The sequence below is a fragment of the Pan troglodytes genome, chromosome 8, assembly GCF_028858775.2.
Source record: "Pan troglodytes isolate AG18354 chromosome 8, NHGRI_mPanTro3-v2.0_pri, whole genome shotgun sequence".
In the NCBI taxonomy this organism is placed as follows: domain Eukaryota; kingdom Metazoa; phylum Chordata; class Mammalia; order Primates; family Hominidae; genus Pan; species Pan troglodytes.
This window is the reverse complement of record NC_072406.2, coordinates 24,964,635-24,992,098: the sequence shown is the minus strand read 5'-3', so window position 1 is coordinate 24,992,098 and position 27,464 is coordinate 24,964,635. Positions and strand designations below refer to the sequence as shown.

The 27,464-nt window shown below is 45.9% G+C and overlaps 1 protein-coding gene and 1 non-coding gene across 7 annotated transcripts in view; one reads left to right on the top strand and one right to left on the bottom strand.

Annotated features, from left to right (window-relative positions):
* The window catches only part of DHTKD1 (dehydrogenase E1 and transketolase domain containing 1), a 63,059-nt gene that overhangs the window by 8,735 nt on the left and 26,860 nt on the right, over positions 1-27,464 (bottom strand). For 3 of the 6 annotated variants that reach the window (XM_009457942.5, XM_009457943.5, XM_009457944.5), the window contains exons 8-16: positions 25,241-25,553; positions 22,976-23,060; positions 22,054-22,193; positions 16,827-16,977; positions 15,209-15,315; positions 10,149-10,313; positions 5,468-5,550; positions 4,324-4,493; positions 241-326 (exon numbers count right to left, since the gene is read on the bottom strand). In XM_009457942.5, the coding sequence (XP_009456217.1) occupies positions 241-326; positions 4,324-4,493; positions 5,468-5,550; positions 10,149-10,313; positions 15,209-15,315; positions 16,827-16,977; positions 22,054-22,193; positions 22,976-23,060; positions 25,241-25,553 (1,300 nt within the window). The remainder of the gene's footprint in view (positions 1-240; positions 327-4,323; positions 4,494-5,467; positions 5,551-10,148; positions 10,314-15,208; positions 15,316-16,826; positions 16,978-22,053; positions 22,194-22,975; positions 23,061-25,240; positions 25,554-27,464) is intronic. The other 3 variants (XM_063780430.1, XM_009457946.5, XM_009457945.5) reach the window with 2 other exon arrangements.
* Positions 6,846-6,947, top strand: LOC112204636 (U6 spliceosomal RNA). The gene has a single exon (XR_002938310.1). It is a non-coding gene; the product is annotated as a U6 spliceosomal RNA (small nuclear RNA).

The window sequence follows — 27,464 nt, the reverse complement described above, 5'->3', positions numbered from 1 at the left end:
AAAAAAAATTAGCCGGCCGTGGTGGCAGGCGCCTGGAGTCCCAACTACTTGGGAGGCTGAGGCAGGAGAATGGCGTGAACCCGGGGGGCGGAGCTTGCAGTGAGCTGAGATTGCGCCACTGCACTTCAGCCTGGGCAACAGAGTGAGACTCTGTCTCAAAAAAAAAAAAAAAAAAAAAAAAAAGAAAGAAAAGAAAAACAACATGCACACAAAACACTACCAGAGAAAACGTGTGATTACCTTGCAGGCCAGCTGCTTTTCAAACCTTGGAGAAACAAATGACCACGGACCCATGTTCTGAGGTTCCTCCTGACTCCAAATATGATCTATGAGAGAAGAAATTCTTTCAGCACCTCAAGTAGACACATGCAGACGGTCCCCAATTTACTATGATCCCACCTACGATGGAGTTTTCAATTTTACGATGGTGTGAAAGGGATTCACATTCACTAGAAACTGTACTTCAAGTACCCATACAACAGTTCTGTTTTTCACTTTTGGTACAGTATTCGATAAATTATCTGAGATATTCAACACTTCATTATGAAATGTAATAGATTTTGTGTTAAATGATTGTGCCCAACGATAAGCTAATGTGAGTGTTCTGAGCATGTTTAAGGCAGGCTAGGCTAAGCTGTGTTTTGTAGTTTAGGTGTATTCAATGCATTTTCTTTTTTCTTTTTTAAGTTCTGGGGTACACATGCAGGATGTGCAGGTTTGTTATGCAGGTAAATGTGTGCCACGGAGGTTTGCTCCTCAGATCATCCATCACCTAGGTATTAACCCAGCATCCATTAGCTATTCTGCCTGATGCTCTCCCTCCTCCCCCGTGACCCTCGGACAGGCCCCACTGTGTGTCGTTCCCGTCCTTGTGTCCACGTGTTCTCATCATTCAGTTCCCACTTATAAGTGAGAACATGCGGTATTTGGTTTTTTGATCCTGCGTTAGTTTGCTGAGGATAATGGACTCCAACTCCATCCCTGTCCTTGCAAAAGACATGATCTCATTCCTTTTTATGGCTGCATAGTATTCCCTGGTGTATATGTACCAAATTTTCTTTTCTTTTTTTTTTTTTTGAGACGGAGTCTCGCTCTGTCGTCCAGGCTGGAGTGCAGTAGCGCAATCTCGGCTCACTGCAAGCTCCGCCTCCCAGGTTCACGCCATTCTCCTGCCTCAGCCTCCCGAGTAGCTGGGACTACAGGCGCCCGCCACCACGCCCGGCTAATTTTTTTGTATTTTCAGTAGAGACGGGGTTTCACTGTGTTAGCCAGGATGGTCTTGATCTCCTGACCTCGTGATCCGCCCGCCTCGGCCTCCCAAAGTGCTGGGATTACAGGCGTGAGCCACCGCGCCCCGCCTGTACCAAATTTTCATGTTTTTTTTTTTTTTTTTTTTTTTTGACACAGAGTCTTGTGCCCAGGCTGGAGTGCAGTGGCACAATCTAGGCTCACTGCAACCTCCGTCTCCCAGGTTCAAGCAATTCTTCTGCCTCAGGCTCCCAAGGAGCTGGGACTACAGGTATGTGCCACCACACCTGGCTAATTTTTGTATTTTTAGTAGAGACGGGGTTTTGCCATGTTGGTGACCCTGGTCTCAAACTCCCGACCTCAGGTGATCCACCCACCTCAGCCTCCCAAAGTGCTGGGATTACAGGCGTGAGCCACTGCGCATGGCCTGCATTTTCAACTTAACGGTATTTTCAACTGACGATGCATTTATTGGGATATAGCCCCCTCGTAAGTTGAGGAGCATCCGTACACCAAAACAGGAAGGGGAATATCTAGAGATACGTTTAGAGAGACTTTTCTCTATATATTCAAATTCAATTAAATATATGCTTTTCCAATATGGCATAGTGTTGCTTGTCTCTTTTTTTCCTGGCAAATACAGTCATGTATCCACCACCTCAAACACGATACAGAACAGTTCTATCAACCCCCAGCATTTCCTCATCCTGACCTTTTGTAGTCGACTCCAGCTCCCACCCCCACCACTGAAAATCACGGATCTTTTCTCTATCGCTACAGTTTTTTTCTTTTCCATAATGTCATATAAATGAAATTATGCAGTCTTGGGGCTCCTGGAACTGTAATAAGCATTTGTGATTGATTCACGTTGCTATGCACGGCAATGGTTCACTCCTTTCCGTTGCTGAGTAGCACATTATATGGATGTGCCACTAACTGTTTATTCATTCACTGGTTGAAGGGCATTTTGGTTGTTTCCAGTTTGGGGCAATTAGGAATAAAGCTGCTATAAACACTTGCCCACAGATTTTTCCGTAAACTTGTTTATTATTATTTTTTGCGACAGGGTCTCATTTTATCAACCAGTCTGGAGTGCAGTGGCATAATCACAGCTCACTGCAGCCTCAACTTCCCGGGCTCACGTGATCCTCCCACCTCAGCCTCCGAAATAGCTGGGACTACAGGCACATGCCAGCACACCTGGCTAATTTTTCTATTTGTTTTTTAGAAAAGGGGTTTTGCCATGTTGCCCAGGCTGGTCTTGAACTCCTGAGCTCAAGTGATCCACCCGCCTCGGCCTCCCAAAGTGCTGGCACAGGCATGAGCCACTGTGCCTGGGCTATTTTCTCTTTTGTAATTAAATAAAATTTTTTGAGAGAGTGGGTCTCACTCTGTCACCAAGGCTGGAAATGCAGTGGTACGATCACGGCTTACTGCAGCCTTGAACTGCTGGGCTCAAGCAATCTTCCCACCTCAACCTCTCGAGTAGGCGAAAACTACAGGCATGTGCTATCACGCCTGGCTAATTTCTTTTATTTTTTGTAGAGACAGGGTCTTGCTGTATTGCTCAGGCTAGTCTCCAACTCCTGGCCTCAAGTGATCCTTCTGCCTCGAGCTCCCAAAGTGCTGGGACTACGAACATGAGCCACCATGCCTGGGCTGTGAATGTGTTTTCATTTCTCTTGAGTAAATACCTATGAGTGAGACTGCTAGGGGAATATGGTAACTCGGTGTTTAACTTTATAAGAAACTTACTTTTTTCCAAGGTGGCTGCACCAGTTTGCATCCACCAGCAGCGAGTGAGGGTTCCAGTGGCTCTGCTCCCTCCTCATCAACACTCATACCGTGAGTCTGTTGTTTTGTTTTGTTTTAGTTTTAACCATTCTAATAGGTGTGTGGCCATAGCTCATTCTGGATTAATTTTCATTTCTTTTAACATGAATAATATTGAGCATTTTTTCAAGGGCTTATTTGCCATCCAGTTCTTTGGAGAAGTGCCTACTCAAAGCTTTTGCACATTTTGAAAAATTGGATTATTTGTTTTCTTTGGGTTTGTTTTGTTTTTTTGAAATGGAGTCTCACTCTGTCGCCCAGGCTGGAGTGCAGCGGCACAATCTGGGCTCACTGCATGCTCCGCCTCCTGGGTTCAAGTGACTTTCCTGCCTCAGCCTCTGGAGTAGCTAGGATTACAGGCACCCGCCCGCCACCAAGCCTGGCTATTTTATGTATTTTTAGTAGAGACAGGGCTTTTCCATGTGGGCCAGACTGGTCTTGAACTCCTGACCTCAAGTGATCTGCCCACCTTGGCCTCCCAAAGTGCTGGGATCACAGGTGTGAGCCACCGTGCCGGGCCTTTTTTTTGTTTTTTAGAGACAGGGTCTCACTCTGTAGCCCAGGCTGGAGTGCGGTGGCACAATCTGGGCTTGCTGAAGCCTCAGCCTCCCAGGCTCAAGTGATCCCCCTGCCTCAGCCACCTAAGTAGCCAGGACTACAGGCGTGCACCACCATGCCCAGCTAATTTTTATATTTTTAGTAGAAATGGGGTTTTGCCATGTTGGCCAGGCTGGTCCCAAACTCCTGACCTCAAGTGATCTGCCTGCCTTGGCCTGCCAAAGTGATAGGATTACAGGTGTGAGCCACTGCACCCGGCTGAGATTCAACTTTCTTCTTCTTTTTTTTTTTTTTTTCGAGACAGAGTCTCACGCTGTCACCCAGGCTGGAGTGCATTGGTGCGGTCTCGGCTCACTGCAAACTCCACCTCCCAGTTTCACACCATTCTCCTGCTTAAGCCTCCCCAGTAGCTGGGACTGCAGGCGCCCACCACCACGCCCGGCTAATTTTTTTTATTTTTAGTAGAGACGGGGGTTCACTGTGTTAGCCAGGATGGTCTCAATCTCCTGACCTTGTGATCCACCCACCTCAGCCTCCCAAAGTGCCGGGATTACAGGTGTGAGCCACCGCGCCCGGCCCAAGATTCAATTTTCTAATAACCCCCACCACGTCTTTTCATTTAAAAGAGCTGAAATGGGTTTCAGGTAACTGAACATCAAAACCCAAATGAGAACAACCTCTTACCTTTAACATGTTTGTATTTGCTCATCTCTTGCTGTAAAGAATCCAACGGGAAGGGGCAGAGTTCCTCTACTCGGATGATGGCAAAGTCATGCGTCTTGGCCCCCAGAGATTCTCTTTGTTTCACCAGGGAGTAGAAATGTTTGCCGGAGCAGAACACGAGGGTCTTAACCCTGTTGGACAGAAAAGGAACAATAGGGTGGGGGAGAAATTTTTTAAAGTAAGAATTACGTCAGAAGAGGCCAGGTGCGGTAGCTCACGCCTGTAATCCCAGCACTTTGGGAGGCCAAGGCGGGCAGATCACGAGGTCAGGAGATCGAGACCATCCTAGCTAACACGGTGAAACCCCGTCTCTACTAAAAATACAAAAAATTAGCCGGGCGTACTGGCAGGCACCTGTAGTCCCAGCTACTCGGGAGGCTAAGGCAGGAGAATGGCGTGAACCCGGGAGGCGGAGCTTGCAGTGAGCCAAGATCGTGCCACTGCACTCCAGCCTGGGCGACAGAGCAAGACTCAACCTCAAAAAAAAAAAAAAAAGAGAATTATGTCAGAAGAAACGGGAGACAGTGCAGATTTACAGTCCTCATGAACAAGGTTGTGGGGGTCTCTGCAGCCGAGTTCAGTCACAGGCTATTCCTGGGGATCCTTCTTCAGCAACATGCGCCTACAAAGTCCACTTTCCCACCCACACTTAACTCATACTCCACTGACTTAAAGGACTTAGGATAGAGGAGGCCAGGCATGGTGGCTCACGCCTGCAATCCCAGCACTTTCAGAGGCTGAGGTGGGTGGATAACCTGAGGTCAGGAGTTCGAGACCAGCCTGGCCAACATGGTGAAACCCCATCTCTATTAAAAATAAAAAAATTAGCAGGGTGTGGTGGCGGGCACCTGTAATCCCAGCTACTTGGGAGGCTGAAGCACAAGAATCACTTGAATCCGGGAGGCGGAGGTTGCATAGAGCTGAGATTGCACCACTGCCCTCCAGCCTGGGCAATAGAGCCAGACTCAGTGTCAAAAATAAATAAATAAATAAATAAAAATAGGAGAGGGGAGATCTGCATCACCTGTGATCTCTTAATGTGAACTACTTTTCCCATTAATTAAAATTCTGCCACAGAATATGAAAACAGAGATACATATCTTACTTTTTTGGATCCACAGATGAATCACCAATGACCGGGTTAAATGTTGTTCCTGGTGCCATTTCTTGAAGAGTTGACACGGCTGCCTACGAGGGAGAAGAGGCCACACATCCAGCAAGCAACAGAAAGAGGTGATGCTGTCACTTACAAGGGTCGCTATCAAACACGAGCACCAAAGTTCTAGCCTAGCACTGCAAGGAGACCCATGTCCTAACAGACGCAATGCCTTGCCAAAAAATATCAGTTCTGTATACTTCAGGGTAAAACTATGTTTCTGAGGTTACATAAGATAGCCTTTTGGAATCTTAACACTTTGGGAGGCCAAGGCAGGAGGATCGCTGGAGGCCAGTTCAAGACCCGCCTGGGCAACATAGCGAGACTCCCTTTGCACCCCCTACTCCACCATCCCCACTGGTGCCCTGCCTCTATTAAAAAAAAAAAAAAAAAAAAAGGTGCCGTGGCTCATGCCTGTAATCCTAGCACTTTGGGAGGCCAAGGTGGGCGGATCACCTGAGGTCAGGAGTTTGAGACCAGCCTGGCCAACATGGTGAAATCCCATCTCTACAAAAATATAAAAATACAAAAATTAGCTGGGCATGATGGCGGGTGTCTGTAATCCCAGCTACTCAGGAGGCTGAGGCGGGAGAATTGCTTGAACCCAGAAGGCAGAGGGTGCAGTGAGCTGAAATCGCACCATTGCACTCCAGCCTGGCCAACAGAGCAAGACCTCATCCAAAACAAAACAAACCAAAACTGGCCAGTTGCAGTGGCTCCAGCCTGTGATCCTAGAACTTTGGGAGGCTGAAGCAGGTGGATTGCTTGAACTCACAAGTTTGAGACCAGCCTAGGCAAGATGGTGAAACCCCATCTCTACAAAAAAATACAAAAATTGGCCAGGTGTGGTAGCGCATGCCTGTAGTCCCAGCTACTCAGGAGGATGAGGTGGGAGGCTAGAAGTTTGAGCTTGGGAGGCAGAAGTTGCAATGAGCCATGATCATGCCACTGCACTCCAGCCTGGGTGACAGAGCTGGACCTTGTCTCAAAAAAAAAAAAAAAAAAGAAAAGAAAAAGACTGGGCGCGGTGGCTCATGCCTATAATCCCAGCACTTTGGGAGGCAGAGGTGGACAGATTGCCTGATATCAGGAGTTCAAGACCAGCCTGGCCAACATGGTGAAACCCCGTCTCTACTAAAATTATAAAAGTTAGCTGGGCGTGGTGGTGCATGCCTGTAATCCCAGCTACTGGGGAGAGTGAGACAGAAGAATTGCTTGAACCTGGGAGCCGGAGGTTGCAGTGGGCTGAGATCACACCATTGCACTATAGCCTGGGTAACAGGAAACTCCATCTCAAGAAAAAAAAAAAGTAAAAAGATTGCCTTTTGTGCTCATTTTGGCAGCACATAATACTAAAATTAGAACACTGCAGAGAAGATTAGCATGGCCCCTGCACAAGGATGACAATAAAAATTTAAAAATGAATTTAAAAAAAGATTACCTTTTGCCTGGTGCCACGACATAATTTTAAGAATCAGGCCGGACGTGGTGGCTCATGCCTGTAATCCCAGCACTTTGGGAGGCCGAGGCAGCCATATTGCTTGAGGCCAGGAGTTTGAGACCAGCCTGGCCCACATGGCGAAACCTCGTCTCTATTAAAAATACAAAAATGAGCCAGGCATGGTGGTGCATGCCTGTAATCCCAGCTACTTGGGAGGCTGAGGCAGGAGAATTGCTTGAACCCAGGAAATGGAGGTTGCAGTGAGCTGATATTGTGCCACTGCACTCCAGCCTGGGTGACAGAGCAAAACTCTGTCTCAAAAAAAAAAAAAAAAAAAAAAAAAATTGCTGGGTGTGGTGGCACACACCTAATAGTCCCAGCTACGTCGGAGGCTGAGGCCTTGCTTGAACTCAGTAGGCAAAGGTTGCAGTGAGCCAAGATTATGCCGCTGCATGCCAGCCTAGGCAACAAAGCGAGACTCTCAAAATAACAAAAAAAAGAAAAAAAAGAGCCCCATCAGAAAAATGGTGCTAAAGGCATTGCATTAACTCTTCCTAAATGTTCGGTGATGCTTCCAGGCTTATGAGGTCACCTCGAAATATATAAGGTTGTTTGCGAAACACTGGGTGAGAAAGAACCGGTAGACCACTATAAGTGAACTAAAAATGAATGGCTGCTATTGGTAAGACTACTGAAATCCATTTCCTGGCTATTGACTAGATACTGACTCCCAGGGCCAGGCTAGGGTGAGTCAAGTAAGGTACCTAGTGCAAAAAGTTTAAGGAGGCACTGATTTTAGGGCCATGAAAATATCGCCCCTGAGAATGAGTACCTCCCTACTCCCCTCTGAACGCTAAAAACTGCTTAAAACAACGAGGCCAGGCATAGTGGCTCACACCTATAATCCCAGCATTTTGGGAGGCCGAGTCAGCCCGATCACTTGAGGCCAGGAGTTCGAGACCAGCCTGGCCAACATGATGAAACTCTGTCTCTACTAAAAGTACAAAAATTAGCTGAGCATGGTGGTACAAGCCTGTAATCCCAGCTACTGGGGAGGCTGAGGCTGGAGAATTGCTTGAGCCTGGGAGGCGGAGTTTGCAGTGAGTGAGCCAAGATCGCGCTCTCCACTCCAGCCTGGGCAACAGAGCGACACTCCATCTCAAGAAACAAACAAACAGGCCGGGAGCGGTGGCTCATGCCTGTAATCCCAGCACTTTGGGAGGCCGAGGCGGGCGGATCACGAGGTCAGGAGATCGAGACCATCCTGGCTAACACAGTGAAACCCTGTCTCCACTAAAAATACAAAAAATTAGCAGGTTGTGGTGGCAGGCGCCTGTAGTCCCAGCTACTCAGGAGGTTGAGGCAGGAGAATGGCCTGAACCCGGGAGGCGGAGCTTGCAGTGAGCCGAGATCGCAGCACTGCACTCCAGCCTGGGCGACAGAGCGAGACTCCGTCTCAAAAAACCAACCAACCAACCAACCAACCAAGGGGTGGAAGCAAATCACTCGCAGCTTTTCTTCAGTACCCCTCAATTCCAAATATACACTCTCGAACCTTTGTGAGCAGCACAAGATATTCTTGAATGGCCAAATTCTAAACGTCTTATTTCACCTCAGCAGTCATATCCAAATAAATGTAAAAACTGTAAAACTCCCGGCCGGGCACGGTGGCTCATGCCTGTAATCCCAGCACTTCGGGAGGCCAAGGCAGGTGGATCACATGAGGCCAGGAGTTCGAGACCACCTGTCCAACACAGTGAAACCCCATCTCTACTAAAAATACAAAATTAGCCAGGTATGATGGCGAGTGCCTATAATCCCAGCTACTCAGGAGGCTGAGGCAGGAGAATCGCTTGAACCCGGGAGTTGGAGGTTGCAGTGAGCTGAGACAGCACCACTGCAATCCAGCCTGGGTGATAGAGTGAGACTCCGTCTCAAAAAAAAAAAAAAAATTTAATACTAATTCTAATTAAAACTCATATGAACCTGAAAAAAGTATAGCAGATGGGAAAAATATATGCTTAGTAGTATTTATTATTTTGAACATTTCTATTTGAAAACTAGCATATTTTTGCGATTTGAAAAACAATGTACACTTAACAGATAAATAGGTAAACCTACGTATGTGTTAAATGATAAAATGATAAATTTCACGCCACTGCACTCTAGCCTGGGCAACAGCACAAGACTCCATCTCAAAAAGAAAAAAAAAAAAAAAAGAATGACAAATAATGCCACTCATTTTCAACAAAATACTTTGAATTCCCAAATTGCTGCTATCAAAAAAAAATAGTGCTTAGACCATATGGGCTTTAAAACTTTTTCTTTTCTTTTTCAGACAAGGTCTTGCTGTGTTGCCCAGGCTGGAGTGTAGTGGCATGGTCATACGTCACTGCAGCCTTGAACTCCAGGGCTCAAAAGATGCTCCCATCTCAGCCTCCTGAGCAGCTGACAGCACAGGTGTGAGCCACCACACCAGCCAATTTTTTTTTTCAGAGATGGGGTCTTGCAATGTTGCCCAGGTTGCTCTCAAACTCCTGGGCTCAAGCAATCCTCTTGCCTAGGCCTCCCAAAGTCCTGGAATTATAGGCATGAGCCACCATGCCCAGCCTAATAGCCTAAAAGCTTTTCTAAATAGTATTTCTGCTCAGGAGGGCACTAGTATAACATCTGCTATCCCTGTCCTTCATTACAATGACAGAAAACCTACCTATCTTTCCAGGTAGTCTTAAAAGGCTGTTTAAAAAATGAAAGCAGGCTGGGTGTGGTGGCTCACGCCTGCAATCCCAGCACTTTGGGAGGCCGAGGCGGGCGAATCACCTGAGGTCAAGAGTTAGAGACTAGTCTGGCCAAGATGGCGAAACCCCATCTCTATTAAAAATACAAAAATTAGCTGGGTGTGGTGGCACATGCCTGTAATCTCAGCTACTTGGGAGGCTGAGGCGGGAGAATCGCTTAAACCCAGGAGTCAGAGGTTGCAACGGGCCGAGATTGCACCATTGCACTCCAGCCTGGGCGACAGAGCGAGACTGCGTCTCAAAAAACAACAAAAAAAATGAAAGTAGCAAAGTCAGTTGAAACTAAAAAGGTATTTCTGTAATTTAAATATAATTAGATATGGAAAATAGAGAAAAATGGAGTGCAAAAAATGACAGAAGGAGGAAGGCTTATTCACCACCTTCTACTTACTGGGAGCCTGAGTAACATCTTAGGGGAAGCAACAATGAGTGGTTTTCTGAAGTTCCGGACCATCTGTCTCCTAAGCAGGTGGAAATACTGCGCAGGAGTTGTTGGGTGAACCACAAACATGTTCACAGTGTCTCCGTCCACCCCCTCTTCCGCACTGTCACACATCTGGGAGAGAAGTGGCAAGAAAGGAGAAGAATGTTCAGATCATCTATTTCAGTCGTAGTGACAATGGGCTGGCCAAAGGGAAACACAGGTGTTCTTGATTATAGCAGAAAAGCTATTGCCCAACATTACAGAAAAATACCAGCAGGTGAATTTATGAACGGTGCGGTATTAACCAAAGGAGAGCTCTGATGGCTTTCTCCACTGGCCCAATTCTGTGTCATCTAACACAATTGTTCCCAAACATGGCTGATAGCAAAAATCATCTGGAAAGGACTTTTTTAAAAAAAATACATATTCTGATTACTACAGGGTTAAGATAGGGGAAGGAAGCACTATCAGAATCTCATTTTCCTAATGTAATAAACAAAACGATTGTGAGTGTGTGTGTGTGTGTGTGTGCGCGCGCACGCGTGCTTTAAGACAAAAAATCAAAAGCAGCTAATAGAAAGGTTGAAAAATTGAGGGCAAGGAAGTTAAATCTCAGAAGATCCCGGTGGGACAGAAAGCTGAGGCATAACTCCTAACCCTACCCCAAAGGCAGTGAAAGGAAAGAAAGAGAGTTGACAAAATCTGGACAATTATTTTTGTTGTTGTTACAGAGTCTCGTTCTCTCACCCAGGCTGGAGTTCAGTGGCATGATCATAGCATACTGTAACCCCAAACTCTGGACTCAAAAGCAATCCTCCCACCAGAGCCTCCCAAGTAGCTGGGACTACAGGTGCCTGCTACCACACGTGACTAATTTTAATATTTTTGTAGAGATGGGGTCTTGTTATGATGCCCAGGCTGGTCTCAAACTCCTGGGTTCAAGCGATCCTCCCGCCTCAGCCACCCAAAGTGCTGGGATTACAGGCATGAGCCACCGTGCCTGGCCTCAATCATGGTCATCTTCTTTTTGCATACACCCTTGATTCCCATGACTCTTCACTCCAACCCATAAACCTAGTTAATCCCCACTTTCTGCCTGTTCCATGTCTGCAGAGAAAGTAGCTGGAGACAACACAAAATCACACCAATGGTCTTACTTTAGAATCCTGACCAACAGTCTGAGGTGGGCCCTTAGTGACCTTAGACTCTTAAACTCTATTTCCCTAACTCACTCATTCTCCTTCTTTCCCAGGTGACTAATTCACACCTTTAAACTCAGGACCTCCTCCTGCATCACCACTCTCAGCTAATGACCTAACAGCATGTCCTCAGACCATCTACACACACATTCTCACTTGCACCCATCTTCTCTGCTTTCCATTTATTGCCACCAACCATGCTGCTGTCTAAAGCTAATTTAATCCATCATGTACTGGAGCCCACCCCATTTTACCCATGCAAGGAAATCACTCAGTTATTCTATCAGCACCCCTACATCACCATTCTCTTCTTGTCTACTGGATCATGCCTATCACCAAACAGGCCTTATTTCCTACCTTTAACACAAAACAAAGGCCTGGCGCGGTGGCCCATGCCTGAAATCCTAGCACTTTGGGAGGCCAAGGTGGGAGGATCACATGAGGTCAGGGGTTCAAGAGCAGCCTGGTCAACATGGTGAAACCCCATCTCTACTAAAAATACAAAAATTAGCCGGGCATCGTGGCACAAGCCTGTAATCCCAGCTACCTGGGAGGCTGAGGCAGGAGAATTGCTTGAACCTGGGAGGCAGACGTTGCAGAGAGCCAAGACTGCAGCATTGCACTACAGCCTGGGTGACAGAGCTAGACGCCATCACAAAAAGAAAACAAAACACAAAAAGAACTCTTGACACAAATTTTCCCACCAGCTACTGTCTCATTTTCTTGTTCTATTTACAGCAATACTCCTCAAAAGAGTTAAGTTGACGTTCCTCCCTTTTTTTTTTTTTTTTTTTTTTTTTTGAGACAGGGTCTGGCTCTCTTGCCCAGGCTGGAATGCAGTGGTGCAACCTCAGCTCACTACAACCTCCGCCTCCCAGGCTCAAGTGATCCTCCCACCTCAGCCTCCCAAGTAGTGAGGATTATGGGCATGCACCACCACCCACCCAGCTAATTTTTTTAGTTTTATTTTTAGCAGAAATGGGGTCTCACCATGTTGCCCAGGCTGGTCTCAAACTCCTGAGCAAGATATCCACCCACCTTGGCCTCCCAAAGTGCTGGGATTACAGGTGTGAGCCACCATGCTAGGCCAACTTTCCTCCCTTGAATAAGTTCTGGAGATCTATTGTACAGGATGGTAACTGTAGTTAACGTATTATATACCTGAAAATTACTAAGAGGATAGATTTTAAATGTTCTCTTCACAAAAAATGGTGAGTATGTGAGGTGACGGGTCTGTAAATTAGCTTGATTCAATCATTTCACAATGTATAGCTGTATCAAAACATCACATTTTATACTATTCATATATACAATCGTACATTTGTCAATTAAAAATGTTTAAATAAATACACTTTCCTTTCTCTAGAATCAGGAACCAGGGCTGTCCGATCTTTTGGCTTACCTGAGCCACACCGGAAGAAGAATTTTCTTGTGCCACACATAAAATACACTAACACTAACAATGGCTAATAAGGTAAAAAAAAAAAAAAATCACAAATAATGTTTTAAGAAAGTTTATGAATTTGTATTGGACCACATTCTTTTTTCTGGAGACAGAGTCTCGCTCTGTCGCCCAGGCTGGAGTGCAGTGGCGCAATCTCAGCTCACTGCAAGCTCCGCCTCCCGGGTTCACACCATTCCCCTGCCTCAGCCTCCCAAGTAGCTGGGACTACAGGTGCCTGCCACCGTGCCCGGCTAATTTTTTGTATTTTTAGTAGAGACAGGGTTTCACCGTGTTAGCCAGGATGGTCTTGATCTCCTGACCTCATGATCCGCCCACCTCAGCCTCCCAAAGTGCTGGGATTACAGGAGTGAGCCACCACGCCCGGCCTGTATTGGGCTACATTCAAAGCTGTTCTGAGCCGCATGCGGTCCATGGACACAGGTTGGACAAGTTGCTCTAGATAGTCCTTAATATGTCCCAGACAGACTTTTGTCCCTACCACTCCATCAAAACCGCAGTCATCAACCAACAAATGGACTCTCGATTTCTAAATCCAGTGGTTCATTCTTATGCCTCATCTATTTATTTATTTATTTATTTTTAGTAGAGACAGGCTCTCACTATGTTGCCCAAGCTGGTCTCAAACTCCTGGGCTCAAGCGATCCTCCCACCTCGGCCTCTCAAAGTGCTGGGATTACTTCACTCCTCATCTTAATTGACACTGACACTCCCTCTTCCCTGATATGTTTCCTTCGCTTGCTTTCTAAGATCTTCCTCCCACCTCACTGGTTGCTCCTTCTTCATCTCACTTCTTCTTCTCTGCATCCTCTGAGGTTGGACTATCCCAGGGCCCAGAGCTCAGGCACCTTCTCTCCTCCACTGTGCTCGCTGCTTCGATGACTTCTTCCAGACTCATGACTGTCAATGTCATCTAGTGGCCGATGACTCCAAAACTGTATCCCCCACGTACTCATTTCCTCTGTTTCTTCAACAACTAGTAGTTTTGCATTTCACATGTCATGCTTTAGTTTATCTACCATTACTCTAATCTCTTTTTAAATAAAATTCTCGATGTCATCATTAATGTAACTATCCATCTATCTGTTGTTCTGTCTACCTATCTATTAAGCTATCATCTATTTATACATTTTAGCTGCACACATGCCAAAATCATTAACGATATGCATGCTGAAGTACTTGGGGTGACATGTATTGATATCTCTATTTATTAATTAATTACTTATTTATTTAATTTTTTGAGACAGAGTCTTTGTTGTCCAGGCTGGAGTGCAGTGGCGTGATCTCACTGCAACCTCTGCCTCCTGGGTTCCAGCGATTCTCCTGCCTCAGGCTCCCAAGTAGCTTGGATTACAGGGATGAGCCACTACACATGGCTAATTTTTGTATTTTTAGTAAAGATGGGGTTTCACTGTGTTAGCCAGGCTGGTCTTGAACTCCTGATCTCAAGTGATCCACCTGCCTTGGTCTCCCAAAATGCCAGGATTACAGGTGTGAGCCACTGTGCCCGGCTAATGTCTCCATTTATTTTGAAATGAATCAAAACATAAGATGGATTGAAGGATACCAGAATGACAGATGAATAGATATGTGAAAAAACAAGTATAATATAAAATAATGGTGAATTCTAGGGAGTGGGCATGAGTATTCACAGTAAATTCTTTCCAACTTTTCTGTATATCTGAAAGTCTTCATAATAAACTATAAGGAAATAACAAGCAAAAAGAGACATTTGTAATGATTCACACCAAATGAGGACAATGGCTATTTCTGGCAGGATATTTCAAATGTTTTAATAACCAGCCAAGGTTGGTGGCTCACGCCTGTAATCCCAGCACTTTGGGAAGCTGAGGCGGGTAGATCACTTGAGGCCAGGAGTTTCAGACTAGCCTGGCCAACATGGAAGAACACCAATCTCTACTAAAAACACAAAAATTAGCTGGGCATGGTGGCATACGCCTGTGGTCCCAGCTACTTGGAGGCTGAGCCAGGAGAATCGCTTGAACCCAAGAGGCAGAGGTTGCAGTGAGCCAAGATTGCACCACTGCTCTCCAGCCTGGGCAACAGAGCGAAACCCCATCTCAAAAAATAAAATAAAATAAAAAAGCTCTCTGGGGGATTCTGATGATCAGCCTGGTATAAGAACTGCTGATCCTGGCACAAGAGAACTTTAATTGCCATAAAACCGTGATACAATTATACCTGAGGCATTATGTTTCCAAAGAAAATTGACATTGCATCAAATCTGTTTCACTCAAATACTAAGCTATGTTACAGTTAGGTGGGCGTTAAGCTATCCGCAGGAGGTAGAAAAGCTCTAGGAAGCAGGAAAATGATTCATTGACTCCAGAAGACGTTACCCTTACCTGCAGGAAACGCTCTATTCGACAGGATGAGTGGTCTGGCCCAGCCCCATCGTAGCCATGTGGAAGGAGGATGACGATGCCGCTTTGTAGCAGCCACTTGGCCTCTCCTGGAAAAGTACCATGTGGGGAGTAAGAGCTCTACGAAGCGGGGACAAAGTGGCCTGACGCGACTCAGCTGGGGAAATCAATGTTAGTTTTCTGCCTGACCCCCCAAAACTGCTTTCATTACACGCACCTTCTAGAACTGTTATGCTATACTTAGGGAAATGTCCATTTCATTGAATGAAAACCTATCATGGGCTAGGCACGGTGGCTCACACCTGTAATCCCAGCACTTTGGGAGGCTGAGGCGGATAGATCACTTGAGGTCAGGTGTTCGAAACCAGCCTGGCCAACATGGTGAAACCCCGTCTCTACTAAAAATACAAAAATTAGCCAGCTGTAGTGGCACATGTCTGTAGTCCCAGCTACTCGGGAGGCTGAGGCGGGAGAATCACTTGACCGCGGGAGGTAGAGGTTGCAGTGTCCTGAGATCATGCCACTGCACACCAGCCTGAGGGACAGAGTGAGATACCGTCTCAAAAAAGAAAACCATAACCTATCACGGCACAGGCCGTGGGCTTTTACGAGTGGAAGACAAACTCAAAGGGGAACGTTCCCAGCTTTCTGGACAGCACATGCCGCTCCAATACCACCGCAGGCACCACTCTTACAAGAATGGGCAGCTCCCGGCCGGGCACAGTGGCTCACACCTGTAATCCCACCACTTTGGGAGGCCGACGTGGGTGGATCATGAGGTCAGGAGATCGAGACCATCCTGGCTGACACGGTGAAACCCCATCTCTACTAAAAATACAAAAAATTAGCCGGGCGTGGTGACCGGCGCCTATGTAGTCCCAGCTACTCGGGAGGCTGAGGCAGGAGAATTGTGCAAACCCAGTAGGCGGAGCTTGCAGTGAGCCGAGATCGCACCACTGCACTCCAGCCTGGGCGACAGAGCGAGACTCCATCTCAAAAAAAAAAAAAAAAAAAGAAAAAGAATGGGCAGCTCTCACAGCCCAGCTGACAACACAGGCCACTGTCTTGAAACAGGGGGTGGTGGGCACGACAGAACAGTCTCTGGACAAGTCAGAAGTCCAGGCCCTCAGGCACTTTTCTTCCTCCCAGTGAAAATGTTACAGAGAAGCATAACTATAGGAAAGATTTAAGGCAGGTATAAAAAACCCAAGAGTGGGCATCCCTGGAAAATGGGATTCAGGGTCTGGGGAGAAGACTTAGACGTTTACTTCAATTACTTCTAATTTTTACAGTGAGCAGGTACTGCTTCAGAAGCTTTCAGACACTGGAGTGGGTTTTCATGGCCCTACTGACTCCTGGGCACAGGTGCTGGGTGGCACCAGTGCTCCTGCTGAGAGAGAGCTTGGGCTTTTGTCCCAGTAACACATTAACCTGACAGTGGCCACACTCCCGTCATAACAGGGTGACCCCAACTCCCTGGAGGCGCCGCCGCACACCGGAGTCTCAAGGCAGCAGTGGCCCCTTTTCATTCATTTGTCCCCGCGAGGCTGGGGCCACGCAAGGACCCCCACCTGTACCCACCCTATATGCTGACACCAACCTCCAGAGATGAATGTGTCAAAGATGATCTGGGCACCATTGAAGAAATCGCCAAACTGTGCCTCCCACAGGGGCAGTAACTTTGGGCTCTCAATGCTCATCCCATATTCAAATCCCAGGACGGCCTCTTCTGACAGGGGGCTATTGCTGACCTAATCCCAGAGAAGAGAAGGAAACGCTGCATGTGAGGGCCACGGCAGAGCACTGGGCTCCTGGGAACTTATCGAAGGGAGGTGGTGCGGAGAGGGAGCCTTGCTCTCATTCATCACCACATTCTTTTTGTTTGTTTGTTTCTGCTTTTTGAGATGGAGTTTCGCTTTTGTTGCCAAGGCTGGAGTGCAATGGCTCCATCTCGGCTCACTACAACCTCCACCTCCCAGGTTCAAGTGATTCTCTTGCCTCAGCCTCCTGAGTAGCTGGGATTACAGGCACCCGCCACCACGCCCAGCTAATTTTTGTACTTTTAGTAGAAACAGGGTTTCAGCATGTTGGCCAAGCTGGTCTCAAACTCCTGAGCTCAGGTGATCCACCCACCTTGGCCCCCCAAAGTGCTGGGGTTACAGGCATGAGCCACCACGCCCAGCCTCATCACCACATTCTTTTGAGAAGAGATTTGCTGCTTGGTGTCAGTGATGCAGATGAGAAAAGTTGGGACAAAGAGAGGAAAAGATAAAAGAGGCCGGAATATGGGTATTACAGAGTTTCTTCAAGGATAAGCACATATACTTCTCAGATGACCCTCTTCTAGAGCTAGGTATACAACTGCGTCTTATAAGCTTTTCAAAAACCTGTGGCCGGGCGTGGTGGCCTCCCAAATAGGCCGAGATGGGAGGATCGCTTGAGCACAGGAGTTTGAGATCAAAATGGGCAACATGGCAAAACCCCATCTCTAAAAAAAGCAGACAAAAATTAGCTGGGCATGTTGGCACATGCCTGTAGTCCCAACTACTTGGGAGGCTGAGGTGGGAGGATCACTTGAGCCCAGGAGGTTGAAGCTACAGTGAGCTATAATCGCACCACTGCACTCCAGCCTGCGTGACACAGTGAGATCCTGTCTCAAAAAAAAAAAAGAAAAGAAAAAAAATTGTCATGAAACAAAGTGAGGAAAGTTAAAAAATAAAGGCCTACCTTTGGTTAAAATCATTATTCTAACATCGTATTTGCATGGTAAATCAAAAGAACCATCATGATATGTTAACATTAAAAAAAGCAGAATACAAATTTTATCTCTGAGAAGGTTAAAAAGACATGACAATTAAATGCAATACATAATCCCAGCACTTTGGGAGGCCAAGGCAGGAGGATCACCTGAGGTCAGGAGTTCGAGACCAGCCTGGCCAACATGGTGAAACCCAGTCTCTACAAAAAATACAAAAATTATCCGAGCATGGTGATGCAGGCCTCAAGAGGCTGAGGTGGGAGGATTGCTTGAACCTGGGAGGTGGAGGTTGCATTGAGCCGAGATTGTGCCACTGCACTCCAGCCTGGGCAACAGAGTGAGACTCTGCCTAAAAAAAAAAAAAGAAAAAAAAATTGTTGATCTTGGTTTGAGAAATACATGGTAGTCATGTCTGTGTTCATTTCCTGATTTTGGTGTGTTATGATGGAGAAGGATGTCCCCCCGTTTGTGGAAATACACAGTAGGGGGCACTAGGATGGCAACTAGCTCTCAGATGGTTCAAGATGAAAAAAGGGAGCTAGGAGGATCACTTGGACATAGGAGGTCGGGGCTGCAGTGAGCAGTGATTGCGTCACTACACTCCAGCCTGCGTGACAGAGTGAGACCCTGTCTCAAAAGAAAAAATAAAGATGAGAAAAAGTTCCTTACTGTACACAACATTTTGGTAATTTTGTTTCTTTCAAATTTTAAAAAAATATATGTTTAAGTTACACCTTTATAGAATATTATTTTGGAATAAAAAGGAAGGACGGGCAGAGTGTGGTGGCTCACGCCTGTAATCTCAGCACTTTGGGAGGCTGAGATGATCACTTGAGGTCAAAAGTTTGAGATCAGCCTGGCCAATGTGGCGAGACCCTGTCTCTGCTACAAATTCAAAAATTAGCAGGGCCTGGTGGCGCACACCTGCAGTCCCAGCTACTTGGGAGGCTGAGGTGGGAGAACCACTTTAACCTAGGAATCTGAGGTTGCAGTGAGCCGAGGTTGCGCCACTGCACTCCAGCCTGGGCAACAGAGCAAGACTTGGTCTCAAAAAAAAGAAGGATGTACTGATACATGCTACATGCATGGATGGACCTTGAAAGCATGATGCCAAGTCAAAGAAGCCAGTCCCAAAAGGCCACATGTTATACCGTTCTAGTCACATGAAACATCCAAAATAGGCAGATCAATAGAAACAAACAGTCGATGAGTGGTGTCCAGGGGCTGGAGGGAGGAAGGAGTGGGCAGTGACTGCTAACGGGCATGGGCTTGCTTTCTAGGGTAATGAAAATGTTCTAAAATTAGATAGTGGTGATGATTACACAACTCTGTGAATAGACTACAAACTGCTCAAGTGTACACACTGAGAGGTTGAATTGTATGAGTTATAGCTCAATAAAGCTTTTACTTAAAAAAATAAAAACCCTCTAGGCTGGGCACGGCAGCTCACATCTATAATCCCAGCACTTTGGGAGGCCAAGGCAGGAGGATTGCTTGAGGCCAGGAATTCAAGATGACACTGGCCATCACAGTGAGACTCCTATCTCTACAAAATATTTAAAAGTAGCCAGGCGTGGTGGTGCTTGCCTGTAGTCCCAGCTACTTGAGAGGCTGAGGCGGGACGATTGCTTATGCCTAAGAGCTGGAGGCTACAGTGAGCTATAATTGCACCGTGGGACTCCAGCCCGGGCAACAGAGGAGGACCTGTCACACACACACACACACACACACACACACACACACACACACACACACACAGATTGAGATGTACAACGAAGTTGGGGGAAAAACAAACCCCAAGGACCTATTCACTTATCATGAAGGCTGCCTGACCTCTGTCCCTTCCTAGAAGCCATTATTGATAAGGGAACGCTGGTCAGTTACAAAATTCAGTACTATTAGACAATGAAGGCAGATCACTACTCAGGAAAATACAGCTACTCTCACTACCAAGATCAAGCAGGAGTTTCTCCCAGGGTCTTCACATAGAGGACATGGTATTAAATAATAAATTACTCTTATTATTATTTGAGACAGAGTCTTGCTCTGTTGCCCAAGCTGGAGGGCAGTGGTATGATCTCCGCTCACTACCTCTGCCTCCTGGGTTCAAGCAATTCTCCTGCCTCAACCTCCTGAGTAGCTGGGATTACAGGCATGTGCCACCATGCCCGACTAATTTTTGTATTTTTAGTAGAGACAGGGTTTCGCCATGTTGGCCAGGCCAGTGTTGAACTCCTGGCCTCAAGTGATCTGCCTGCCTTGGCCTCCCAAAGTGCTGGGATTACAGGTGTGAGCCACCGTGCCAGGTCTAAATAATAAATTAAATCTTCGGCCAGGCGTGGTGGTTCACGCCTGTAATCCCAGCACTCTGGGAGGCCAAATAATCCCAGCTACTTGGGAGGCTGAAGCAGGAGAACTGCTCCAACCCAGGAGGCAGAGGTTGCAGTGAGCCTAGATCACGCCACTGCACTCCAGCCTGGGTGACAGAGTGAAGCTCCGTCTCAAATAAATAAATGAACGAATGAATGAATGAATGAAACTAAATTAAATCTTCAACAGTATCCACAAAACAGACACAAGGCATTTAATTGGGACTTTTTCAATAGCAAAATTCAAAACTGATAATAAATATCAAAGCACAATTCAATGAAAGCCTCATCTGAGGTAGGGGAATGCTAAACATTTCAGTATCTAGTTCAGCAATCTGACTTGATCCAAGGGTAGATTTTGGACTAACTTAAAGAAAAGATGAGCTCCATATCCCTTCAGTTATCTTCCTAAAATGTGGCTTTTGCCAAGTGAATTTTCTTTTTTTTTTTTTTTTTTTTGAGACAGAGTCTCGCTCTGTCACCAGGCTGCAGTGCAGTGGTGCGATCTCGGCTCACTGCAACCTCCGCCTCCTGGGTTCAAGTGATTCTTCTGCCTCAACCTCCTGAGTAGCTGGGACTACAGATGCGTGCCACCACACCCAGCTAATTTTTGTATTTTTAGTAGAGATGGGGTTTCACCATTTTGGCCAGGATGGTCTTGATCTCTTGACCTTGTGATCTGCCCACCTCAGCCTCCCAAAGTGCTGGGATTACAGGCGTGAACCACCACACCCGGCCGCCAAGTGAATTTTTTATAAGGTGTCAGTAACTCAAGATGATGTTCTCAAACCAATGGCTAGAGTAGGAAAGAAGATGACATGCCACTCAACTTACCTTAAGGAATAAGTTATTTTCATAAACATCATGTGCTAGACACTTGAATAATTGTTTGAGATAAATAAATGAAAAGACTCCACTACTATCCTTAAGGCACTACAGAGGGCACAGAGGCTGCCACACAGAAATACATGGTTATATCTGGCCGGGTGCAGTGGCTCACACCTATACTTCCAGTGCTTTGGGAGGCCAAGGCAGGTGGACTGCTTGAGGCCAGGAGTTCAAGACCAGCCTGGGCAACATGGTGAAATTCCATCTACTAAAAATAAAAAAATTAGCCAGGAATGGCACCTCATTCCCGTGGTCCCAGCTACTCGGGAGGCTGAAGCATGAGGATCTCCTGAGCCTGGGAGGTGGAGGTTGCAGTGAGCCAAGATGGCACCACTGCACTCCAGCCTGGGCAACAGAGCAAGATTAAGTCTCCGAAAAAAAAGAAAGAAATACACGGTTATGTGTACATTCGTCAAGCCAATCATACCTTAGGGAACAGGTAACCTTGAGGATGCGCGATTTTGCTATCCTTAAGTAGGCAAGGAATACTGACTTATCCATATCTTTGACTAACTTTAATGAATTACAGCAATATGCAGATGATAATGTCAACTTTGAGTTGACAAAACACACATTGATTTGACATTTACATGATTACAGATATGTCACCAGAAGAAGAAAGCTCCAGCCTACTCTCTAGGGGTTACTTGCATTCCAAATTGACAGACCCACCTCATCCACCCATTTAGCACCCCTTTACTTCCAAAAGTACTGAACCCAAAGTTGCCAGCACTCCTTCCTACTTGTTCTAAGAATCCTGGAAGTGTAATCGTTGGCACCTGGATTTTACAACAGCTATAGAAACATCTCACCTCTAGAAACCCCTTCTGATTTGGGTCCATATGGTTCAGGGGGATATAGGTGTCATCCGTCTCCTGGCAAACCACCATTGCATGCCTCTGACTGAAAGTTCCACGACCAACATCTTGGCCACTTAGACGAACATTAAAACCTTAAGCAAGCAAGAAAAAAAAAGTCAGATTCCCATAAATAACCTAATAATAAGGTGTGGTGACTGTAAATTCTTATATACTGGCTTAATCCTGAGAATTTTCCTTAGGATAACAGATAGTTATTAATATATGCTGTCCAATATTCAAAAGTCTATAGTTAAGATGAGATTGCTTAAGAATGGAGAGGTATCATGTGCCCTGCAATTTTTAGAGAAAACTATCTTTCCAGTACATCCAGCACTAGCCCTTTGTTTCCCAGGCATAACTGTCCTATGTCTATACTCTGATGAAGGTTGTCAGCATGACTTATACTACAAATAAGTAATATTGTCAGGAAAGAAAAATTAACATGCTTTAGAACCTCTGTGGTCAATGAACACAATGGGAGGTAGTTATAACTCAAATAAACTGCAAAGGTAACAGGTAGCAAACGTGATTAAAAGTACTCTCTACTAGCTAGACAAAAAATTCTTACCTTGGCTGGGCATGGTGGCTCACACCCGTAATCCTAGCACTTTGGGAGGCCGAGGCAGGTGGATCACGAGGTCAAGAGTTCGAGACCAGCCTGACCAACATAGTGAAACCCCGTCTCTACTAAAAATACAAAAATTAGCTGGGTGTGGTGGTGCGCCCTACTTGGGAGGCTGGGGTAGGAGAATCGCTTGAACCTGGGAGGCGGAGGTTGCAGTGAGCTGAGATCGCACCACTGCATTCCAGCCTGGGCGACAGGGCAAGACTCAAAAAAAAAAAAAAAAAAAAAACAGAAAAAGAAAATTCTTACCTTGAGCAAGTAAAGAACCCAAGGCAAGAGCTTCCGCGGTGGCCCAGTCTAGCTTGGTTCCGTCCATCACCTTCTCCATTCTGGACTGTAAAATTCAGAGGAAGAAAAAAAAGGAACGTCTAAGAGTCCATTTCCTTTTTCAAAGTGAGTACAAAAAATTTAATGCAGGCCGGGCATGGTGGCTCATGCCTGTAATCCCAGCACTTTGGGAGGCCCAGGTGGGTGGATCACTTGAGGTAAGGAGTTCAAGACCAGCCTGGACAACATGGTGAAACTCCATCTCTACTAAAAATACAAAAATTAGCTAGGCCTGGTGGCGTGTCTCTATGATCCCAGCTACTCAGGAAGCTGAGGCAGGGAGTCACTGGAACCTGAGAGGCGGAGGTTGCAGTGAGCTGAGATGGCTCCACTACACTACAGCCTGGGCGACAGAGCAAGACTCGATCTCAAAAAAAAAAAAAAAAAAAAAGCAACGAAATTAAGCATCAAAAACAATGCTGAATAAAAACAGAGTACAAAAGGATACATTAGAGAAGGAGAGCAATTATATACAGTTTTTATTTATTTATTTTTTTCTGAGGCAGTCTCACTCTGTCACCCAGGCTAGAGTGCAGTGGCGCGATCTTGGCTGATTGCAACCTCGGCCTCCCTGGTTCAAGTGATTCTCCTGCCTCAGCCTCCTAAGTAGCTGGGACTATGGGTGCGCACCACCACGCCCAGCTAATTTTTGTACTTTTTAGTGGAGAAGGGGTTTCGCCATGTTGGTCAGACTGGTCTTGAACCCCTGAACTCAAATCATCTGCCCGGCTTGGCCTCCCAAAGTGCTCGGATTACAGGAGTGAGCCACCACACCCGGCCTATATACAATTTTAAAACAGGCAAAACAAACACATGCTTAGGTTAGTGGTTACCTCTGCGGAGGTGGGAGGAGATGGATCAAGGAGGGGTATGTGGGGAACTGTATTTATAACATCCTATTTCCTAAGCTGAGTGATGAGTACATGTTAATAGTTTGTTGTAATAGTCTCTGTACCTATAATAAAAACTTAAAGTTAGTGGGTTGGTTTTTTTTTTTTAATTTCCTTTTTTTGGAGAAACAGGGTCTTATTCTGTCACCCAGGTTGAAGTACAGTGGTGCAATCTCAGCTCACTGCAGGCTCGACCTTCTGGGCTCAAGCAATCCTCCCACCTCAGCCTCCTGAGGAGCTGAGACTACAGGCATGTGCCACCATGCCAGGCAAATTTTTTAATCTTTACTAGCAATAAGGTCTCACTATGTTGCCCAGGCTGTTCTTGAACTTCTAGGCTCAAGCAATCCTTCCACCTTGGCCTTCCAAAGCACTGGTATTAGATAGGAGCCACCGTGCCTGGCCAAGTTAGTGTTTGAAAATAATTCATGTTGGGCACGGTGGCTCACACCTGTAAACCCAGCACTTTGGGAGGCCAAAGTGGATGGATCAATTGAGGTCAGGAGTTCAAGACCAACCTGGCCAACATGGTGAAAACCCATCTCTACTAAAAATACAAAAATTAGCTGGGCGTGGTGGCACATGCCTGTAATCCCAGCTACTCAGGAGGCTGAGGCAGGAGAATCGTTTGAACCTGGGAGGCGGAGGTTGCAGTGAGCCGAGATCACGCCACTGCACACCAGCCTGGGTGACAGAGTGAGAGTCCATCCAAAAATAACATAAAATAAAATAATTTAGAGGGCAAAGTTCCTTCATCCAAGCTTAAGAAATAAAAAGACATTTAACTCTTTGCTCTCCTTGTTTTAGCACTTAAAGTCCCACATTCCAGAAAACCCCTAAGTCTCAGGCCCACCAGGGTGGTTTGTCATCCTATAGTGATCCTAAGACAATACGTAAAACATGAGCATGTTTAGGGGGCTACCTTGGGGTATGTGTGTTGACTTTTGTTTCTTTTATTTAAGCCACCTGAAACAAAGTGTTTTCTACTCACTGGTTGGAAAAATAAAAACAGACATTCTTGTATCTCTGTATTTTTTATAGTGTGCATGTATTCCAGGTACATGTAATGTATGAACATGCATAAATAAATAAATACATGGAGGAAAAAGAAAAGAAGAGAAAATCTGAGGTAACTGACTATCAGTACCAAAACAACACTAGGATCAGTTTCTAGAACCTAACGACACACAATAAATATTTGTCAAATGAATCAGACAACTGAAAACACCAGACCAACATCAGCTCCTTTGCTGAGCAGGAAGGAGAAGGAATAACCAGCCATTTGGAGGCTGCCCACCTGAACATGTGTCTTCAGCAGGTGACTATGCATCTGCAGCTCTCTTGGCACCTCTACAGACTTCATGCCAACAAACCGCAGGAGGTCGAGGGGCACACCTGTACTCCAGGTGGTGATTTGCGCTTCTGGCTGAGCCAGGCCCTGCCAGTGGGCCTGCAGGTTCAGGGCAGGGGGCCTGTAGTGGGCCATGTTATTTAAGTGATCATTCAACTTGGCATAGTAGGAGGATTTTATTTCAGACACCTCCTCCTGCGTCATGAGTCCGCCAGCAATGAGGTGCTCTGCATATGTGTCTGGAATGCTCTTTCGAGCTCTGCCCAAGAAAGAGAAGAAACAAAAATCAGTCTGACCTGTAACAATCTAATAGAGACAAGGAGAGTCGCTGTCAAGGGCGGTGGAGTGTCAGCACTCTAAAAAGGCATTCGACAGGTGCAGTGGCTCACACCTGCAATCTCAGCATTTTGGGAGGCCAAAGTGGGTGGATCACCTGAGGTCAGGAGTTCAGGACCAGCCTGGCCAACGTGGTGAAACCCTGTCTCTACTAAAAATACAAAAAATTAGCTTGGCATGGTGGCGGGCGCCTGTAATCCCAGCTACTCAGGAGGCTGAGGCAGGAGAATTGCTTGAACCTAAGTGGTAGAGGTTGCAGTGAGCCAAGATGGCACCACTGCACTCCAGCCTAGGCAACAAAAGTGAAACTCTGTCTCAAAAAACAAATAAATAAAATTAAAAATAAATAAAAATAAAATAAAAAGGCATTCAGGAAAAATGTTTTGGAACTAGACAGAAGTGATGGTTGCACCACTTTGTGAAGGTAAATAAATGCCACTGAGTTGTTCGCATTAAGACAGCCAATTTTATATTATGTCACGTTCATCTCAATAAGTTTATAAAACAGAAACAAAATAAATAAACAATGTTAAATATAATAAATTAATTTAATAAATGAAGGCACTCATAGTAACAACCTCTTTTCCAGGCAAGTGAGAGAAAACAAATTTATAAGTTTTTGTCTGCATCCAAATAGAAATAATTAACAGAGTTTTTCTATGATTTGGTAAATTCTGACAATTATTTCCAAGACTGACCCACACTGTCTATCCAATCAGCACCCCCCTTTATCTAAAAAGGTATGGAACCCAAAGTTGCTCCAGTCTGAAAGTTGCAATCTTTCAGGTTGCATCTATCATCCTTTAACTACAGTCATCAACACCTGGGTGTTACAATAAATGTCACTCTACATTCATGTCATACTTTCAACTATAAAGTCTCTTCACATATATTATCATATTTAATCCTGATAAAAGAGAGAAGAAAGCAGGATAGATTTTAAAGCTAACGCCCTGGGGCCAGGTGAGGAGGCTCATGCCTGCAATCCCAGAACTTTGGGAGGCCGAGACGGGCAGATGGCGAGACCAGCTTGGGTAACGCTGTGAGACCCCATCTAGTCAGGCGTAGTGGCAAGCGCCTGTAGTCCCAGGTTCTCAGGAGGTGGAGGCAGGAGGATCGCTTGAGCCCAGGAAGTCGAGGCTACAGTGAGCCGTGATCATACCACTGCACTACAGCCTGGGCGACAGAGCAAGACCGTGTCTCAAAAAAACAAATACAATAAAATAGGGCCCTGAGGTTCACTGAGTCATTCAGAGCTAAACAGAACACAATTAGTTCTTCTGAGAGCAGTCCTCTTTCTGGTACCAAGGATCAGAAATGCTCATAAAACGTGTATTCCTCTGCTTTAATTTATATCTATAAGGAAATAAACTTGGAGGAGGGGAATCTATTTTATTTTCTAGTATCTAGAAAAGGAAGTTCCAAAGTAACAAATTCCCCCTCCGTCCCATTAACCATCTGAATCAGCACCATGGGACAGAAATGAAATGCAAGCCATGCGTAATTTAAAATTTTCTGGCAGTCACGTTAGAAAAGATAAAAAGAAACAGGTGAAATTAATTTCTTTTCTTTTTGTTTTTTCTTTGAGACCGAGTCTCGCTCTGTCGCCCAGGCTGGAATGCAGTGGCACAATCTCAGCTGACTGCAACCTCCGCCTCCCCAGTTCAAGTGGTTCTGTTGCCTCAGCCTCCCGAGTAGCTGGGACTACAGGCACGCGCCACAACGCCAGCTAATTTTTCTTTTTCTTTTCTTTTCTTTTCTTTTCTTTTTTTTTTTTTTTTGAGACGGAGTCTCGCTATGCCACCCAGGTTGGAGTGCAGTGGTGCGATCTCGG